Raw genomic sequence first — 21,739 nt, forward strand, 5'->3', positions numbered from 1 at the left:
CATTGAGAGAATAAATGGTCGCTGTTCTCGAGCGATGCAGTGACCGCCCACTTTTTGAAAGGCTCTGGGCCACAGGTCAGATTCAAACCCAGGACCACTGCAGCCTCTGTACATGAGGCGCACGCTCTACCAGCTGAGCTACTGGGGTACTTCAACATGTTTTTCTTAAAACAAGCTTTATGTCATAGAGACTAGAGGGCCAATAACTCTTTCATTGTACATATGTGAGTATTTCTTTTATGATGCAAAGTAAATTCAATCACAGAGAAACTGAACTGCTCACCTGATGCAGAACAAGACCAAGATGAATATGAAGACCAGCAACACAGCAGTGGTTGAGAGAGCAACTGGTAACTTCCATGTAGCTAGAAAACAGTGACAGAGCACAAATCTGGAAGTTACAGGAGTTATTGAATCCAAACGTGACTGTAAGTTGCACAAAAATCTATGAGAAGCCGTTAAGGCCAAAAATACATACTTCACTTGCATATACATACATACTGGTACTGAGCACATACATACATACTCTCAGTAGTGTATATGTGTGTGAGAATGCATATTTGTGCGAGTTGAGTCTGTATATATGTAAAATTGAGTATGTATGTATGTAAGAGTGAGTATGTCTATAAGTAAAAGTGAGAATATATGTACTCAATAGTTCAGCATCAACATGATCACAGGCCTAAGTTTTATCATGCAGTTTTATCGTGCAGGGAGTCAGAGGGCTGTCTCCTTCACGTGTAAATAAATCCCCACAGCGCCATATTGTGGCAGCAACTTCCGGCTCCGGTTAATGACCTCCAACGTCATCACCATCCTACATCCGGTTACATTGACACTCAACTCAGTTGGGGAATAATTGGGCGGAGTTTCCCCAGCATGCCTTGAGGCAATGCGTTTTGGGCTGAAAGCCAGAGAAACTGTTTATGAGTGTTCTAGACAACTCTAATGTTACCTGTTACGCAGTATTCATTGTTGTTGTTCTTCTTAAATGTTAGAGTGGACTATAGTTAATGTTATGGAAAAAGTTGAGTTGCACCATGAGTTTAGTTGCTAACAAAATTGGTGCATCTGTCCTGAGGCATTGTCCTAGCCCTCTGACTACCTGCATGATAAAACCTAGACCTGTGACAATGTTGATGCCTAACACATACATACATACATACATACTCACTTTTACATACAAACATACTTTTATAGAAAGTCATACAGACGTTTACATATGTACGTCAAGTATGTATTTCTGGCCTAAACGGCTTATCATAAAAAACAATGGATTTTGGGTTGGTTTTGTCAAAGGTTTCACAAACAATAAATGATCATGTTGGGGAATTAATAACTCACCTGCCACAACAATCAGCTGTAAGGTGGAGTTATGTCGTCCTCTGCTGTTCTGGGCTTCACAGTAATAATTCCCACCGTGTTCAGCTCTGAAGTCAGTGATGGTGAAGATGTGTCCTGATGCTTTTGGTGAGTCTTCATTCTCCTTGTACCAGGTGTAGTTAGCTGCTGGGTTAGCATCACTGCTACAGGTCAGAGTCACTGAACTGCCCTCCACTATCTCAGCAGAGGGACTCACTGACACAGAGGGAAGCTTTGGAGCATCTGGAGATGTGTTAAGAGAATAGGTTAAGTGTGCTACAACAATAGATTGTGTAGTATTTAAACCATGAAGTGTGAACAGCTGTGTGTAGCACTGTTTGAATCTGGGTCCCAAAACAGCATAAAACTCCTCAAGTCTCCTGGAGCTGCTCAGTGAATTACAGCAGACTGAGAATGTGGAGCACAAGAACGTAGACATGACAGTAAAATCTTCTCCTGCAAAGACTGGACACATTTAATCTGTTATTTTTAAATGAACTGTTTCACTCACATGTCACATTAATAGAGATGTATTCAGACGTCCTCCTCCCCAGCTCGTTCTCAGCTGTACAGTAATACTGTCCAGAGTCAGAGGACTGGATGGAGCTGAAGACAAGCTGTGGTTCTTTACTGAGAGGTTGAAGGTCTGGATCTCCATTCTTCTTGTACCAGGTGTAATTAGCTGCTGGGTTAGCATCACTGCTACAGGTCAGATTCACTGAACTGCCCTCCACTATCTCAGCAGAGGGACTCACTGACACAGAGGGAAGCCTTGGAGCATCTGGAGGAGATATGAACATGTAATAATGAAACATTAGAATATGTTTTCACAGACAATTGACTGTTGCGATTGAAATGTATCTTTCTCTGTTTCTATTGTAATTGTCTCTATTTGTCACAGTGGCTGTGTAGAGAGCTGATCGTGGAGCTGTCCCTGGTCAGACTCCTCCTGGTGGAAACTGACAGCCAATAAATATGATTTGTACTTTTACTACTTTACACATGTGGCTGTCTGCAATTTGCAGCCAGTGTGTATATGTGTTTTTTCCTGATACAGTGGATCAAACTCACACACTGAAGGAGAGCCGTAGTTCTCATGTCCTTTCAAAGCACAAGAGATGATGTCTCCAGGATAAACCCGGCCTTTAAAAGAAGATGTCTCCACCCCTGTGACTTTCTGTCCGTTCTTGAACCAGACGTAGGAAAGACGACCAGCTGGACTGCAGCTGCTGTGACACTTCAGCTCTGCCTCAGTATCAGACTGGTGGACTGTTGTTCTGGTCACCTGCACCTGCAGAGCTGGATATGAGAACAAGAAACAATATTATTATCACTGGTTCTGACAGAAATCAGTGATAGATGTACACACACGACAACACAACAGATACTATTCCTAGAACTAGCAGTGAACATTAGTGCCAACACAACAGTCATTATTACACAAACTCATGATGATCCATCATTTTCAACATGTTCACTGTTTCTAAATGTACTATGTTGATGTTTTACATCAGTGTGTGTTCATCAGTACCTGTGACAGTCAGAGTTGTACCAGGTAAACTACTGATCCATTCAAAGCTTGGTGTGTTGAATTTAAAGTGATACTGAGCTGAATCACTCTCTGTCAGGTCAGTGATTCTCAGAGTGGAGCGTTCTTTCTCTGTTTCAAGGACCTGAACACGACCTGCAAACTGGGAGTCTTCACTAAGGTCCTCAGGCTGTGAAGGACTCTGCCACTGATGAGAACGTTCAGGACTGAACCAGAATTTAGATTTGATAATGGAAAAACTGCTGTAAGTGCAAGAAATGTCCACTGATGAGCCTTTGGAGGCACAGATGCTTCTGTCAGTGTAAATCACTCTGTCGCAGGTTTGACCTTTGACACCTGAAAGATAAAACAAAGTTTTGATCATTTTTAAACCAGAGTTCATGAAGAGTCACAATGAGGGTCTCCATATTAAAATACATGTAGTTATAAGACTCCATCAGATGGTGTTATGTTAGTGTAGTAAACTCACACACTGGAGGAGAGGGGAAATCCTCATGTCCTTTAACAGCACAGGAATAACTGTCTCCATTATTATAGTAGACTGAATAAGTAGAAGATGTTAGTGACTGAACTTTCTGTCCACGTTTGTACCAGATGTAGGAAGAACGATCAGGTAGACGACAACTGCTGTGACACTTCACGTATCTCCGGCTAGGATCTGAGGATGCGCTCACCTTCACCTGGAGATCTGGATGTGAAGAAGGAACAAGAATGTTATTTTAGACAAACTGTCAACATACACACACAACACATTTATATTATTGTTGTCTAGATGTTGAACATTTGGAAATAATTAAAATATGAATGAAAATGTTACCTGTGACCCTCAAAGTGACTCCAGGTGAACCAGTATATCTCCCACCTGGTTGGTTGGTTATGAAGCTGAACTTGTACTCAGCTGAGTCGCTCTCTCTCAGGTCTGTGATTCTCAGAGTGCAGCTCTTCTCATAACAACTGTACTCAACACGACCTTGATAATCTGAGTCTGTACTCAGATCCACAGGTTGATTTCCACTCAGTTTAGTAAACCAGAATGTTTCCTTAACTTCAGTATCACCACCATCTATTCTGGATGGGTATGTGTATGTGCAGTTTATTTCCACTGTTGATCCTTTTAAGGCACAGATCTCAGTAGAGCTGTAAGTCACTCCCCAGTCATCCTGACCCTGTATCACTGTAACACAGAGCACATCAGAAACTACAATCAGACTCAAAACATCATCAGGAGACAGATTTTCACTGTAGTGGAGGAGCTTCAGTCTGTGAAGCTACACTTCCCAAAATACTGTGGCTCTCTTCATACAAACTTGTGTTTGGGGTGGGCGAGCAAAGGCAGCCTTCAGACGGTTTTGTAAAGGAATTTTAACATGTTCAGTCTCATAGGTTCATAGTAGTAAATTCGTCTATATACATCTCCCACTCTGCTTACAGAGGAGGTAGAGTTACCCTGAGGTCATGCTCGGGGTCACAGGCTTCTGTGTGTGCAGAGGTTCCTGTGCCTTCACTAACCTAACTAAGTCTCTGTTATCTTAACTAGAACGGTACGTTAGACTGATTCTGTATCACAAGTTTCTCTTAAGGTCTGTTTTAAAAATGGGTTGATACTGTAAATCAAGTTTCAATGATATTTGTGATTCATGAAAGTCAACAGAGGTTTGGAGAAATGTACAAATCATTAAGGTTTACATGAGAATATTTAAAGCAAAGGAACAGTGAAAGATGTGCACATGATCTCTGAGAGCACTGAGGACGGACATCACACAGAGGCTGCGGTGAAGGAGCAACAATGTATTGACACTGTGTACTTTAACACAGTACTTAGAGAGAAGTACTTATAAGAAGGGTGTGACACATGAAAAAAGTGTCTGCTGGCTGCTCATCTTCCTGTGGTCAGGCTGCTGCAGAGTGTGAATGAGAGCTGTAGAGAAATGCAGAACTCTGAGGTGTGAGCAACTTTTCTCACGGATAGAAAACACTGACAAATTTATCCTGAAGTAAGAAAGAGTCACAAATACTGAGGGAAATATCTGTCTAACAGCTAAATACTCTACTTTGTATTACTCTACTTTCTCCAGCCAGATTAAAAGGCTCCAATTAAGAGGCTGATGAGAACACTGAGAGTGAACTAAAACAATTAAGTTAGAAAAATAAAACTAAAAAACTCAGTGAAGCTGACAGGAACTGGAGTCGGGTGATAATTCTCTGTGGCTTCATTACTACAAGCAACACCTCCACTTTATAAACTCATTTTAATCCCATTCTTTATACAAAAATGTTAATTTGTGTGACTTACACTTGTTATTCATTTTGTGACTCTAACAGTATTTAATTTCTCGTGACATGAAAGACATGATACCGACTGGTGTTACTTCTGAACTCTGGTTCCTGTGTTAATTATGCTATCGCAGCACATCGACCAGCCTCTAACACGTACGAACGCAGGCTCAAGATGAGTTTGGAGGAAGTTTGAACGATGGAGCAAGTTCATCAGAGCGATTAATTTTTTCTAACAGATTTTCTCTTCAGATTTCTCCTTTGTTAATGTACAGTATGTACAGTCACTGTACATCCACACAAACACAGCTTTACTGTCTCTACCTGTGCAGTTTATAAAGTTTAAGGTAGAAGTGTACAGAGATGTCGCAGGTGTAAAAAACAGACCCAGCTCTGTGCTGGTCATCCTGTAAAGTCTTCAATATAAAGAAAGACAAGTGAATGTCTGGTGTATCAGGGATCACATCACACTGCATGACATCACACATCAAGTCTTTACTATATAACCCACCATGCTAACAGTCTTACAGTATAAATGTAGACGTACAGTACCTTGTGCAGACAGAAGGACGACAACAAATCCACTCGCTGCTGCTGTTAAACTCATAGCTTCTCCTCACGCCTGTTAAATCAGCAGGTCGATCACATACATGAGAAGTACTGAATGTCAGTTCATCTCACCAAACACTTCTACATCAAAAAGGGAAGATGTGGTATTTTAAGACAGCTTGTCTCTCTCTGGTTGGTACACTTGTCTTAAACACACATTGCGTAGTTAACTGGCTTCCTTCCTTTTTACATTATTAACATGTATGAAGAGACAAATTTCTTTTAACCCTCAAGATGAAATGAAGAAATTATTCTTACTGTTGCTTCACAAACAATGCAGGTTAAACATGGACGTCTCAGCAAACTGAACACTAAATGTGATATTGATCCAAAGGACTGGAGGCCAGAAACTGGGCACCAGGACTGAGGCAGGTCTGTAGTGATCGTATAATGCTCCAGGTTCCCTGTGTAAACACTAAATTTGGGCAAACTGCTTCCAGTTTCAGTGCTCCATACACTTGGAACATTTTACAACATACATTTAAGCTTGATACAGTTATACCTATAGGTCAGTTTAAGACTTTGATTTCAAACTACTCAGCATTTGAATGTGACTGTTTCTAACTGCGTGCTGTCCTGTATGGTTGTTTGCCATTTGTCTTTTATGCACCTCTGTTTTATTTGTGTTTTGTCATGTTCATTTGTTTAGTGTTTCTCATCATTTTCAAGCTCTTTTTTCTGTTTTATTTGTATTCTGTCAGATTGCTTCTTATCTGTTATCATGTTTATGTACCCATTCTGTTTATTCCCTGCCATTGTAAACAGTGCACCCTTAAACTCACTTGAAAAAATGAATAAAAGTGCCTCCTCTTGAAAAAAATACATGTGTGTCTTTCTTTTTTGCAGATAAATAAAGGTGCCTTTTGTATACAAAAAGTATTTTGTATCCCTGAATTAAACATCTGCGTGCATTGCATAGTAAACATCACATGTTGGTAGCTGTACAGGACATGAGGTGTGTGCTTGCTGTCTTTAGTTTCAACATTTTTTTTTAAATTATATTTTTGGCCAGGAAGACAAGCCTGTCTACTACCTCTGGCTTGAGGCATGCCCCGTAGTGGCTTCGTAACACATACCTGGGGTCGAAAGTTTTCAGCATGTGGATGAACCCCAGCTTTTCCACTGTATATATGGGCACCATATCTTTAGCGATATGCAACATGACTGCATCTGTAAAAGCTGTCCACCGGGCCCCTTTCTTGTCATACGTAACACAATGATTAAATAATTGCGCTAAAGTTGGCTGCTTTATAGCGGGTGTTTGTGGGCTGCCGCGGTCTTGTATTGACACTGTGTACTTTAACACAGTACTTAGAGAGAAGTACTTATAAGAAGTGTGTGACACATGAAAAAAGTGCCTGCTGGCTGCTCATCTTCCTGTGGTCAGGCTGCTGCAGATTGTGAATGATAGCTGTAGAGAAATGCAGAACTCTGAGGTGTGAGCAACTTTTCTCACGGATAGAAAACACTGAAAAATTTATCCTGAAGCAAGAAAGAGTCACAAATACTGAGGGAAATATCTGTCTAACAGCTAAATACTCTACTTTGGTCTCCAGCCAGATGCTAACTTTGTTGTTTGGTGCTGGGCAGATAAACTGCAGCAGGAAACGACGCTGATGAGAACACAGAGTGAACTAAAACAAGTTAGCATTTATTTTTCTAACAGTCTTACAAAATAAATGTAGACATACAGTACCTTGTGCAGACAGAAGGACGACAACAAATCCACTCGCTGCTGCTGTTAAACTCATAGCTTCTCCTCACGTCTGTTAAATCAGCAGGTCGATCACATACATGAGAAGTACTGAATGTCACGTCATCTCACCAAACACTTCTACATAAAGAGGGTGGACGTTGTCACGAGACATTTTGTCTCTCTCTGGTTGGTTCACTTGTTTTAAACACACATCGAGGTGTTAACTGGCTGCTTCCTTCCTCTTTATTATTAGCATGTATGAAGAGACCAACGCCTATGAACCCTCAAGATGAAATGAAGAAATGATTCTTACTGTTGCTTTACAAACAATGCAGGTAAAACATGGACGTATCAGCAAACTGAACACTAAATGTGATATTGTTCCAAAGGCGAGGCAGCAGAACAGCAAAGGTTCAGTCAGTCTTGATTTTAACCTGACCTTTGATTAAATTAAAAAGCCTGAACCAGACATTCATACAGACTATCTTCAGCAATACAAGGATGCTCTCACCAAAACCCGCTCCACCTACTACTCCCACCTCATTCACTCTGGCTCCATCAACCCCAAAGCTCTGTTCTCCCACTGACAACACCTCCAACTCCTTCACAACCGATAAATGCAACTCCTTCCTTTCATTTTTCCAAACAAAAATCGACAACATCTACAGCAACCTGTCCACCTCCCCTACCCCTACCCCCTCCACTCCTTCACTCCCCCCTCCCCCCCTCACCTCTCAACCCCTGTCTCAGTTCTTCCCTGTGTCTCCAAGGGACCTGTCCACCATCATGGCAGAAATGAAAAGCCCCACCTGTGCCCTGGACCCCATCCCATCCCACCTGGTCAAGAACTGTCTTCCAGCCATCTCCTCCCTCATCACAAAAATAATCAACTCCTCCCTCAGCTCTGGTTCAGTCCCTCAGTCACTCAAACTGGCAGCTGTCACCCCCATTCTCAAAAAACCTGGACTCAACCCTGACATTATGACAACCAGCCCATCTCCAACCTCCCTTTTTTATCAGAAATACGGGGACGCACCGTTGCCACTCAACTCAAAACCCGCCTCATCTCCACCGACCTCTTTGAACCTTTTCAATACGGCTTCCGCTCTCAACACAGCACAGAGACAGCCCTCCTTAAAGTCACTGATGACCTCCTCCTCTCTGCAGACTCCGGCCACCTCAGCATCCTCATCCTCCTGGACCTCACTGCAGCTTTCGACACCATCAACCACTCCATTCTTCTCTCCCTCCTTCAATCCTCCCTCAACATCACCGGCACTGCCCTCTCCTGGTTAAAATCATATCTCACAAACAGACAACAGTTCGTCCACATCAACAACTGCACCTCCTCCACTGCTCCTCTGTCCCAAGGCGTCCCACAGGGTTCAGTGCTTGGTCCACTCCTCTTCATCCTATACATGCGTCCCCTTGGCAACATCATACGCCGTCATGGTCTCCATTTCCACTGCTACGCTGACGACATCCAAATCTACATCTCCACAAAATCCATCACCACTGCCACCCACTCCACACTCACCAACTGCCTCACTGAAATCAAATCCTGGATGCAAACAAACTTCCTCAAACTAAACTGCGACAAATTGGACATGATCATCATCGGCCGCAAATCCCTCATCAAAACCGCTCACAACTTCTGCCTCACCCTAGACAACGCCACCCTCTCTCCCTCCCCACACAGTCGCAACCTCGGAGTCATCTTTGACAACAACCTCTCCTTTCAAAAGCACATAAATCAAATCACCAGAACTGCCTTCTTCCACCTCAAGAACATAGCCTGTCTCCGCCCATCACTCTCCTTCTCTGCTGCAGAAACCCTGATCCACACCTTCATCACCTCCAGAATTGACTATTGCAACAACATCCTCTATGGCACACCATCCAAATTCCTAAATAAACTCCAATACGTCCAGAACTCTGCTGCTCGCCTTCTCACCCACACCCGCACCTGTGACCACATCACCCCCGTCCTCCAGAAACTCCACTGGCTCCCTGTCTCACAACGGATTCAATTCAAAATACACCTCCTCACTCACAAAGCCCGCCGCAACCCGTCCCGCACCGTCCGCTCCTCCGACGCAAACTTCCTCACTCCTCCACACAGGACCAAGCACCGGACCTGGGGCGACACAGCCTTCTCAGTAGCTGCCCCCTCCCTCTGGAACTCCCTCCCCACACACATCAGAGACTGTACAGACCTCACTACCTTCAAAACACTCAACCAAAACTCACCTTTTTAAAACTGTTTTTAATGTATAACTTGTCTCTTTTTGTATTTGTACTGTGTTGTTTTTATCATTCTGCTTTTTAACCTGTAAAGTGTCTTTGTGTATCCTGAAAAGCGCTATATAAAATAAATGTATTATTATTATTAGAATGTATGTGAGCTAATGTTTAGACAATAAACTGGATGTTACGTGTAGCAACAAAAGTGAGGACCAAAACATAAGACACTCTGGAGGCAGGCAGGGTAAAGAACAAGAGGCTAGCTTTAATATCAAACCATGACGGGCAGAGTCCTGGTACTATTGGAGGCCCTTGGAAGCCAGAGCCTAGCAGCTGGACACCAGAGCAGGAGGCAGGCAACATGGCAGCAGGGCTGGAGGCTGGAAACTGGGCACCAGGACTATGGCATGAGGCAGGTCTGCCTGGGTGTCAGAGAAGGCTGCAGAATGATGGTCTGTGGGGTCTGTTGGTGAGTCAGCAGGGATTGGAAACTCAGGGGCTGGAGAGGCGTCGATTGAACCGCGGACAAGACCTGCGTCAACAGGGGAGACTCGCAACCACAGGGCAGCAGACCCTCCATGGGGCTGGACAGTGGGACCGCTAGGTCCATCGTTGGTCAGTTGGTACCGTTACACGTTGCAAAAATGGTGAGATCCAAAACTTTCTGCACACTGTCGCCCTCTGCAGCACAGAGAGGGAACTGAAACAATGTTCAAACTACAGAGTTGTTGTTGGAAGCTGGATGTTTATTTCAATCAGCCACTGCAATACTTTGAAAAAGTTACAGCTACAGAGTGTGATAGAGCTGGGCTCATGTTACATTTCAATGTGTTTTCATATATAATGTACATGCTGTGAGATACTGTGCTTCCTGTTCCACGTGTCTTTCTCTGCCAGGACAGGTGTGATGTGATAGGCCAATCAGTATTTCTTCAAAGCAATTTACTGCATTAGAATAAAATGTTATATTATAAGCATTAAAAGATAAAATAGCTTGTTGCATACCAAGTATAATCCTTAACATATGTAATGTACCTGCACAGGTAAACATAAAGCTGCATGCTACTCAAAACTTCTGCCACATGCTGCAGTTTCTCTGTTCAAAGGTGAGATGTTGGTGTAATCAGGATCAGACTCCAACTGATGGGGAGAGACAACAAGATGAGAGTCAAAGGCCTCATAAATGGAACGTGGATACAATCAGATTTTAAATGTAACAAACTCAGATATGTTTAAAGCAGAACTGTTTCCTGAAATTGATCTTTGTTCTAAAAACATCTACAGTAAATGTGCTAATTTCTCGTCACTGTGGCCCAATACCTCTCTCATCTCCATGGTCTCTATGGGTTCATTTGGTTCAGTGGTGGAGCTCAGAGTTTTCTTCTTCCTGAATCAAATTGACAAACAAACACAAATGTTCATTAAAAACTCATAAACATGAAAGTAAATATGCAGAGTACCAGATCAGTGATGGAACTGATTAATGTTTGTAGTTTCACCTCATCCACAGACAAAACAGAAGCAGCAGAACCGACATCACAACCACCAGAGTCAACCTGATGATGTTTATCATCGTTGTTGTTGTTGAGCTCCCTGGAAATGGAGATAGACAGTTATTAGATGGACTGTAGTGGACCTCACTAGTAGGGTTGGATTCATTGATCAGTTTCCCAGGTGTTACTGTCTGTTAATCAGCCAATTAGTGTCTCACCTGCCACAACAATCAGCTGTAAGGTGGAGTTTTGACGTCCTCTTCTGTTCTGGGCTTCACAGTAATAATTCCCACCGTGTTCAGCTCTGAAGTCAGTGATGGTGAAGATCTGTCCTGATGCTTTTGGTGAGTCTTCATTCTCCTTGTACCAGGTGTAGTTAGCTGCTGGGTTAGCATCACTGCTACAGGTCAGATTCACTGAACTGCCCTCCACTATCTCAGCAGAGGGACTCACTGACACAGAGGGAAGCTTTGGAGCATCTGGAGATGTATTAAGAGAATAGGTTAAGTGTGTGTTACAACAATAGATTGTGTAGTATTTAAACCATAAAGTGTGAACAGCTGTGTGTAGCACTGTTTGAATCTGGGTCCCAAAACAGCATAAAACTCCTCAAGTCTCCTGGAGCTGCTCAGTGAATTACAGCAGACTGAGAATGTGGAGCACAAGAACGTAGACATGACAGTAAAATCTTCTCCTGCAAAGACTGGACACATTTAATCTGTTATTTTTAAATGAACTGTTTCACTCACATGTCACATCAATAGAGATGTATTCAGACGTCCTCCTCCACAGCTCGTTCTCAGCTGCGCAGTAATACTCTGCAGAGTCAGAGGACTGGATGGAGCTGAAGACAAGCTGTGGTTCTTTACTGAGAGGTTGAAGGTCTGGATCTCCATTCTTCTTGTACCAGGTGTAGTTAGCTGCTGGGTTAGCATCACTGCTACAGGTCAGAGTCACTGAACTGCCCTCCACTATCTCAGCAGAGGGACTCACTGACACAGAGGGAAGCTTTGGAGCATCTGGAGGAGATATGAACATGTAATAATGAAACATTAGAATATGTTTTCACAGACAATTGACTGTTGTGATTGAAATGTATCTTTCTCTGTTTCTATTGTAATTGTCTCTATTTGTCACAGTGGCTGTGTAGAGAGCTGTTCGTGGAGCTGTCCCTGGTCAGACTCCTCCTGGTGGAAACTGACTGCCAATAAATATGATTTGTACTTTTACTACTTTACACATGTGTCTGTCTGCAATTTGCAGCCAGTGTGTATATGCGTTTTTTCCTGATACAGTGGATCAAACTCACAGACTGAAGGAGAGCCGTAGTTCTCATGTCCTTTCAAAGCACAAGAGATGATGTCTCCAGGATAAACCCGGCCTTTAAAAGAAGATGTCTCCACCCCTGTGACTTTCTGTCCGTTCTTGAACCAGACGTAGGAAAGACGACCAGCTGGACTGCAGCTGCTGTGACACTTCAGCTCTGCCTCAGTATCAGACTGGTGGACTGTTGTTCTGGTCACCTGCACCTGCAGAGCTGGATATGAGAACAAGAAACAATATTATTATCACTGGTTCTGACAGAAATCAGTGATAGATGTACACACACGACAACACAACAGTTACTATTCCTAGAACTAGCAGTGAACATTAGTGCCAACACAACAGTCATTATTACACAAACTCATGATGATCCATCATTTTCAACATGTTCACTGTTTCTAAATGTACTATGTTGATGTTTTACATCAGTGTGTGTTCATCAGTACCTGTGACAGTCAGAGTTGTAGCAGGTAAACTACTGCTCCATTCAAACCATTGTGTTGTGAATTTAAAGCGATACTGAGCTGAATCACTCTCTGTCAGGTCAGTGATTCTCAGAGTGGAGCGTCCTGTCTCTGTTTCAAGGACCTGAACACGACCTGCAAACTGGGAGTCTTCACTAAGGTCCTCAGGCTGTGAAGGACTCTGCCACTGATGAGAACGTTCAGGACTGAACCAGAATTTAGATCTGATATTGTAATAACTGCTGTAAGTGCAAGAAATGTCCACTGATGAGCCTTTGGAGGCACAGATGCTTCTGTCAGTGTAAATCGCTCTGTCGCAGGTTTGACCTTTGACACCTGAAAGATAAAACAAAGTTTTGATCATTTTTAAACCAGAGTTGATGAAGAGTCACAATGAGGGTCTCCATATTAAAATACATGTAGTTATAAGACTCCATCAGATGGTGTTATGTTAGTGTAGTAAACTCACACACTGGAGGAGAGGGGAAATCCTCGTGTCCTTTAACTGCACAGGAAAAACTGTCTGCATAATCAAAGTAGACTGAATAAGTAGAAGATGTTTGTGACTGAATTTTCTGTCCACTCATGTACCAGATGTAGGAAGAACGATCAGGTAGACGACAACTGCTGTGACACTTCAGCTCTCTCCGGCTATATTGTGTGGATTTGCTCTCCTTCACCTGGAGATCTGGATGTGAAGAAGGAACAAGAATGTTATTTTAGACAAACTGTCAACATACACACACAACACATTTATATTATTGTTGTCTAGATGTTGAACATTTGGAAATGATTAAAATATGAATGAAAATGTTACCTGTGACCCTCAAAGTGACTCCAGGTGAACCAGTATATCTCCCACCTGGTTGGTTTGTTATGAAGCTGAACTTGTACTCAGCTGAGTCGCTCTCTCTCAGGTCTGTGATTCTCAGAGTGCAGCTCTTCTCATAACAACTGTACTCAACACGACCTTGATAATCTGAGTCTGTACTCAGATCCACAGGTTGTTTTCCACTCAGTTTAGTAAACCAGAATGTTTCCTTAACTTCAGTATCACCACCATCTATTCTGGATGGGTATGTGTATGTGCAGCTTATTTCCACTGTTGATCCTTTTAAGGCACAGATCTCAGTAGAGCTGTAAGTCACTCCCCAGTCATCCTGACCCTGTATCACTGTAACACAGAGAACATCAGAAACTACAATCAGACTCAAAACATCATCAGGAGACAGATTTTCACTGTAGTGGAGGAGCTTCAGTCTGTGAAGCTACACTTCCCAAAATACTGTGGCTCTCTTCATACAAACCTGTGTTTGGGGTGGGTGAGCAAAGGCAGCCTTCAGACGGTTTTGTAAAGGAATTTTCACATGTTCAGTCTCATAGGTTCATAGTAGTACATTTGTCTATATACATCTCCCACTCTGCTTACAGAGGAGGTAGAGTTACCCTGAGGTCATGCTCGGGGTCACAGGCTTCTGTGTGTGCAGAGGTTCCTGTGTCTTCACTAACCTTCACTATATCTCATACGAGAAACACACCAGCTTCATGATCCACCAAAATCCATCTTCTTCCATCGATTACAACGGGAATTAAACAAGCAGTATTCAATGAAAGGTTAAATAGTCAGAGACCAGGAAGTGTATTTCAGCACTGGTGAAGCAATACACTGTCTCACTACATGTACTGTTGAGCTATGTTCTCCTCCATGGAGCTTCATTAAATACTTCAACGTAAGGTATCACATCTCCTGAATCTCCTTTCTCACCTGTGTTAATCAGATGAATGAAAATTCATCAACAGGTTTTTGGGCAGTCTCTGTTATCTTAACTAGAACGGTACGTAGAATATTTAAAGCAAAGGAACAGTAAAAGATGTGCACATGATGTCTAAGAGCACTGAGGACGGACATCACACAGAGGCTGCGGTGAAGGAGCAACAATGTATTGACACTGTGTACTTTAACACAGTACTTAGAGAGAAGTACTTATAAGAAGGGTGTGACGCATGAAAAAAGTGTCTGCTGGCTGCTCATCTTCCTGTGGTCAGGCTGCTGCAGAGTGTGAATGATAGCTGTAGAGAAATGCAGAACTCTGAGGTCTGAGCAACTTTTCTCACGGATAGAAAACACTGACAATATGACAATATATATCCTGTATGGTTGTCTGCCATTTGTCTTTTATGCACCTCTGTTTTATTTGTGTTTTGTTTGTTTGTTTAGTGTTTCTCATCATTTTCAAGCACTTTTTTCTGTTTTATTTGTATTCTGTCAGATTGCTTCTTATCTGTTATCATTTTTATGTACCCATTCTGTTTGTTCCCGCCATTGTAAACAGTGCATCCTTAAACTCACTTGAAAAAATAAATAAAAGTGCCTCCTCTTGAAAAAAATACATGTGTGTCTTTCTTTTTTGCAGATAAATAAAGGTGCCTTTTGTATACAAAAAGTATTTTGTATCCCTGAATTAAACATCTGCATGCATTGCATAGTAAACATCACATGTTGGTAGCTGTACAGTACATGAGGTGTGTGCTTGCTGTCTTTAGTTTCAACATTTTTTTTTTTTAAATCATATTTTTGGCCAGGAAGACAAGCCTGTCTACTACCTCTGGCTTGAGGCATGCCCCGTAGTGGCTTCGTAACACATACCTGGGGTCGAAAGTTTTCAGCATGTGGATGAACCCCAGCTTTTCCACTGTATATATGGACACCATATCTTTAGCGATATGCAACATGACTGCATCTGTAAAAGCTGTCCACCGGGCCCCTTTCTTGTCATACGTAACACAATGATTAAATAATTGCGCTAAAGTTGGCTGCTTTATAGCGGGTGTTTGTGGGCTGCCGCGGTCTTGTATTGACACTCTACTTTAATACAGTACTTAGAGAGAAGTACTTATAAGAAGGGTGTGACACATGAAAAAAGTGTCTGGTGGCTGCTCATCTTCCTGTGGTCAGGCTGCTGCAGAGCGCGAATGAGAGCTGTAGAGACATGCAGAACTCTGAGGTGTGAGCAACTTTTCTCACGGATAGAAAACACTGACAAATTTATCCTGAAGCAAGGAAGACTCACAAATACTGAGGGAAATATCTGTCTAACAGCTAAATACTCTACTTTGGTCTCCAGCCAGATGCTAACTTTGTTGTTTGGTGCTGGGCAGATAAACTGCAGCAGGAAACGAGGCTGATGAGAACACAGAGTGAACTAAAACAAGTTAGAAAAATGAATGCTACCTGTCTTACAGTATAAATGTAGACGTACAGTACCTTGTGCAGACAGAAGGACGACAACAAATCCACTCGCTGCTGCTGTTAAACTCATAGCTTCTCCTCACGTCTGTTAAATCAGCAGGTCGATCACATACATGAGAAGTACTGAATGTCAGGTCATCTCACCAAACACTTCTACATAAAGAGGGTGGACGTGGTCACGAGACATTTTGTCTCTCTCTGGTTGGTTCACTTGTTTTAAACACACATCGAGGTGTTAACTGGCTGCTTCCTTCCTCTTTATTATTAGCATGTATGATGCGACAGCATGTATGAAGAGACAAACGCCTATGAACCCTCAAGATGAAATGAAGAAATGATTCTTACTGTTGCTTTACAAACAATGCAGATAAAACATGGACGTATCAGCAAACTGAACACTAAATGTGATATTGATCCAAAGGCGAGGCAGCAGAACAGCAAAGGTTCAGTCAGTCTTGATTTTAACCTGACCTTTGATTAAATTAAAAAGCCTGAACCAGACATTCATACAGACTATCTTCAGCAATACAAGGATGCTCTCACCAAAACCTGCTCCACCTACTACTCCCACCTCATTCACTCTGGCTCCACCAACCCCAAAGCTCTCTTCTCCCATTGACAACACCTCCAACTCCTTCACAACCGATAAATGCAACTCCTTCCTTTCATTTTTCCAAACAAAAATCGACAACATCTACAGCAACCTGTCCACCTCCCCTACCCCTACCCCCTCCACTCCTTCACTCACCCCTCCCCCCCTCACCTCTCAACCCCTGTCTCAGTTCTCCCCTGTGTCTCCAAGGGACCTGTCCACCATCATGGCAGAAATGAAAAGCCCCACCTGTGCCCTGGACCCCATCCCATCCCACCTGGTCAAGAACTGTCTTCCAGCCATCTCCTCCCTCATCACAAAAATAATCAACTCCTCCCTCAGCTCTGGTTCAGTCCCTCAGTCACTCAAACTGGCAGCTGTCACCCCCATTCTCAGAAAACCTGGACTCAACCCTGACATTATGACAAATTTCTGGCCCATCTCCAACCTCCATTTTTTATCAGAAATACGGGGACGCACCATTGCCACTCAACTCAAAACCCACCTCATCTCCACCGACCTCTTTGAACCTTTTCAATCCGGTTTCTGTTCTCAACACAGCACAGAGACAGCCCTCCTTAAAGTCACTGATGACCTCCTCCTCTCTGCAGACTCCGGCCACCTCAGCATCCTCATCCTCCTGGACCTCACGCAGCTTTCGATACCATCAACCACTCCATTCTTCTCTCCCTCCATGAATCCTCCCTCAACATCACCGGCACTGCCCTCTCCTGGTTAAAATCATATCTCACAAACAGACAACAGTTCGTCCACATCAACAACTGCACCTCCTCCACTGCTCCTCTGTCCCAAGGCGTCCCACAGGGTTCAGTGCTTGGTCCACTCCTCTTCATCCTATACATGCTTCCCCTTGGCAACATCATACGCCGTCATGGTCTCCATTTCCACTGTTACGCTGACGACATCCAAATCTACATCTCCACAAAATCCATCACCACTGCCACCCACTCCACACTCACCAACTGCCTCACTGAAATCAAATCCTGGATGCAAACAAACTTCCTCCAACTAAACTGCGACAAATTGGACATGATCATCATCGGCCCAAATCCCTCATCAAAACCGCTCACAACTTCTGCCTCACCCTAGACAACGCCACCCTCTCTCCCTCCCCACACAGTCGCAACCTCGGAGTCATCTTTGACAACAACCTCTCCTTTCAAAAGCACATAAATCAAATCACCAGAATTGCCTTCTTCCACCTCAAGAACATAGCCCGTCTCCGCCCATCACTCTCCTTCTCTGCTGCAGAAACCCTGATCCACGCCTTCATCACCTCCAGAATTGACTACTGCAACAGCATCCTCTATGGCACACCATCCAAATTCCTAAATAAACTCCAATACGTCCAGAACTCTGCTGCTCGCCTTCTCACCCGCACCCGTGACCACATCACCCCCGTCCTCCAGAAACTCCACTGGCTCCCTGTCTCACAACGGATTCAATTCAAAATATACCTCCTCACTCACAAAGCCCACCACAACCCGTCCCGCACCGTCCGCTCCTCCGACGCAAACTTCCTCACTCCACCACACAGGACCAAGCACCGAACCTGGGGCGACACAGCCTTCTCAGTAGCTGCCCCCTCCCTCTGCAACTCCCTCCCCACACACATCAGAGACTGTACAGACCTCACTACCTTCAAAACACTAGAATGTATGTGAGCTAATGTTTAGACAATAAACTGGATGTTACGTGGAGCAACAAAAGTGAGGACCAAAACATAAGACACTCTGGAGGCAGGCAGGGTAAAGAACAAGAGGCTAGCTTTAATATCAAACCATGACGGGCAGAGTCCTGGTACTGTTGGAGGCCCTTGGAAGCCAGAGCCTAGCAGCTGGACACCAGAGCAGGAGGCAGGCAACATGGCAGCAGGGCTGGAGGCTGGAAACTGGGCACCAGGACTATGGCATGAGGCAGGTCTGCCTGGGTCTCAGAGAAGGCTGCAGAATGATGGTCTGAGGGGTCTGTTGGTGAGTCAGCAGGGATTGGAAACTCAGGGGCCGGAGAGGCGTCGACTGAACCAGGGACAAGACCTGCGTCAACAGGGGAGACTCGCAACCACAGGGCAGCAGACCCTCCATGGTACTGGACAGTGGGACCGCTAGGTCCATTGTTGGTCAGTTGGTACCGTTACACATTGCAAAAATGGTGAGATCCAAAACTTTCTGCACACTGTCGCCCTCTGCAGCAGGGGCGCAACTACACAGTTTTTTGGGTGTATGCAACATCAATTTTGGCGCCCCCCCCCCCCCCCCCCCCCCCCCCCCCATCCAAAAAAAAAAAAAAAAAAAGCACGTCTCAGTTAGGCTACAGAGTTTTACTGAAACAGACTTCACATATTTCCATACACTACCAATACCAATGTTCCATCAGGACATTTCGGTGGGCCATCCTCTACCATTAGCTGTCTTAGAGTGTCCCCTATCTCGTGTGGTGCAGGCCACTCAGATGGGTCTTGTGGCAAAGTTCTGTCCCTAGTAGCTCCTCTTTGTTCCACCTCCACTTCTTCCTCTGCCTCCCCATCACTCTCTGATCTAGCATTTTCCAAAAGGACACAGTAAAAACACCTGTAAATAACTCTCAACCACCCTGCATTAGGTTTGATTTTGTGTAATTAACACTAAAATGATCCCTACCTGATGTCATCATGGGCCTCCTCCTGCTCTCCGCCTGTTCCTCTCTCCTCCTCCTGCTCTCCGCCTGTTCCTGTCTCCTCCACCTGCTCTCCGCCTGTTGCTGTCTCCTCCACCTCCTCTCCGCCTGTTGCTGTCTCCTCCACCTCCTCTCCACCTGTTGCTGTCTCCTCCACCTGCTCTCCGCCTGTTGCTGTCTCCTCGTCCTCCTCTCTGCCTGCTGGTGTCTCCTCTTTCTCATTTCTCTCCTCTCTCTCCCTCATGTCTTGTCCACTAGCCCATTAAACAATCAGCTTAATGACTTTGCAGACTTTCAGCACATATTACACATCTATCTGATTCAGTCTTACCAGTAGGCCTTATCATTCATAATAAAACAGTTAATTAAATTCAGAACATATAAGTGACTGCCCTACACTTCCACCTCGTATTAGACCTACCTGCTACTTCCCCTTTCATTTCCTGCTCCATCTCCATCCTCACACCTGAATAAAATTGATATCATAATATATAACATTATATTGAAGTGATTCTCTAGTTACATCTGGGCATGAGCTAATGTTGCCTCTGACAAGGGAATAAAGGTATAGGCCTACAGTAGTATTGTGTCAAGAAGATTCATTGTAAGTCATTTTGGCTTAGCCTGCTCTTGGTGATATTCATGAAAATGTCAGACCGAGCAAGTAGTGTTAAAGATAATAAATAAGTACATCTTTACATCTGATTTCACACACACCATGTAGCCTACGCAGCCACAAACTCCAAACCACAACACTCATGGCATGGCCTGGCAATAGAAACGCCCACCTAATGTCGGGTATTATTGTTAGGTGACCTGCATGTAACGTTACTTTCATCCGACTGTTTGTGAAGTGATTATCATGAATCATATCAGATGCTAGCTGCTAGTCCGAACGTCGTTTCACACATAGGCTAATGCACGACGCCGCCCCACATAACAATCAATATGACAAACGGTTTCTAAATCCTTACCTATAGCTCACTGTGTGTGCATCAGCATGAAATCACGATTCACTACAATTTCTGTTTGTGTGACCCAACGAAGTTATGTTAGCCAGCGGCAGGCCAGCAGCACAGCAGCATCTAACGTTAGCTTTGTTTTCATTTGTCATTTGTTTCATTGTAAATTAGTTCATACCTGTTGCTGTCTGTCATCCATTTCAGCATTTTCTGGCGCATTCCCTCAGACGCCTTCTCCTTTTCTTTTTTCCTCTTCCTACACTGTGCACCTGACAACTTTTTTGCCTTCTCCATCTTTCTTCAAACACGCCTCACCACGTCAATGTCAACTATCCAAATAGCTACTAAAAGTGGACCCTCAGCAGCGCCCCCTCCCCACCTCCTCCCTTAACTGGAGCTTACAAGTAGCCTACTAAAAGCCTTAAGGCGATTGAGGGCGCCCACCACAGTAACGTCGATTTTATAGCACTTTGCAAATTTACCAGTGGCCAGCCCTTATATTTTAAATATATTTTGAGAATAGTTAATTAAGAGCGCAAGAATATATTTTATCCCATCCTTGTTTTGGCGCCCCCTCTGGCCGTGCGCCCCTATGCACCGCGTATAGTGCATACCCCCTTTTTGCGCCACTGCTCTGCAGCACAGAGAGGGAACTGAAACAATGTTCAAACTACAGAGTTGTTGTTGGAAGCTGGATGTTTATTTCAATCAGCCACTGCAATACTTTGAAAAAGTTACAGCTACAGAGTGTGATAGAGCTGGGCTCATGATACATTTCAATGTGTTTTCATATATAATGTACATGCTGTGAGATACTGTGCTTCCTGTTCCACGTGTCTTTCTCTGCCAGGACAGGTGTGATGTGATAGGCCAATCAGTATTTCTTCAAAGCAATTTACTGCATTAGAATAAAATGTTATATTATAAGCATTAAAAGATAAAATAGCATGTTGCATACCAAGTATAATCCTTAACATATGTAATGTACCTGCACAGGTAAACATAAAGCTGCATGCTACTCAAAACTTCTGCCACATGCTGCAGTTTCTCTGTTCAAAGGTGAGATGTTGGTGTAATCAGGATCAGACTCCAACTGATGGGGAGAGACAACAAGATGAGAGTCAAAGGCCTCATAAATGGAACGTGGATACAATCAGATTTTAAATGACAACAAACTCAGACATGTTTAAAGCAGAACTGTTTCCTGAAATTGATCTTTGTTATAAAGACATCAACAGTAAATGT

At 43.6% G+C, this 21,739-nt stretch overlaps 1 protein-coding gene across 1 annotated transcript; it reads right to left on the reverse strand.

Moving 5' to 3' along the window:
* Positions 1-11,425: 11,425 nt before the first annotated feature.
* On the reverse strand, positions 11,426-12,899 carry LOC141003152 (B-cell receptor CD22-like). Its single transcript, XM_073474435.1, has 4 exons — positions 12,854-12,899; positions 12,537-12,764; positions 11,977-12,246; positions 11,426-11,706 (listed from the first exon to the last, which is right to left on the reverse strand). The coding sequence occupies exons 1-4, from the start codon at positions 12,897-12,899 to the stop codon at positions 11,426-11,428; spliced, it is 825 nt and encodes a 274-aa protein (XP_073330536.1).
* Positions 12,900-21,739: the final 8,840 nt, after the last annotated feature.

Source organism: Pagrus major, chromosome 1 (genome assembly GCF_040436345.1).
Source record: "Pagrus major chromosome 1, Pma_NU_1.0".
Taxonomy (NCBI): Eukaryota; Metazoa; Chordata; class Actinopteri; order Spariformes; family Sparidae; genus Pagrus; species Pagrus major.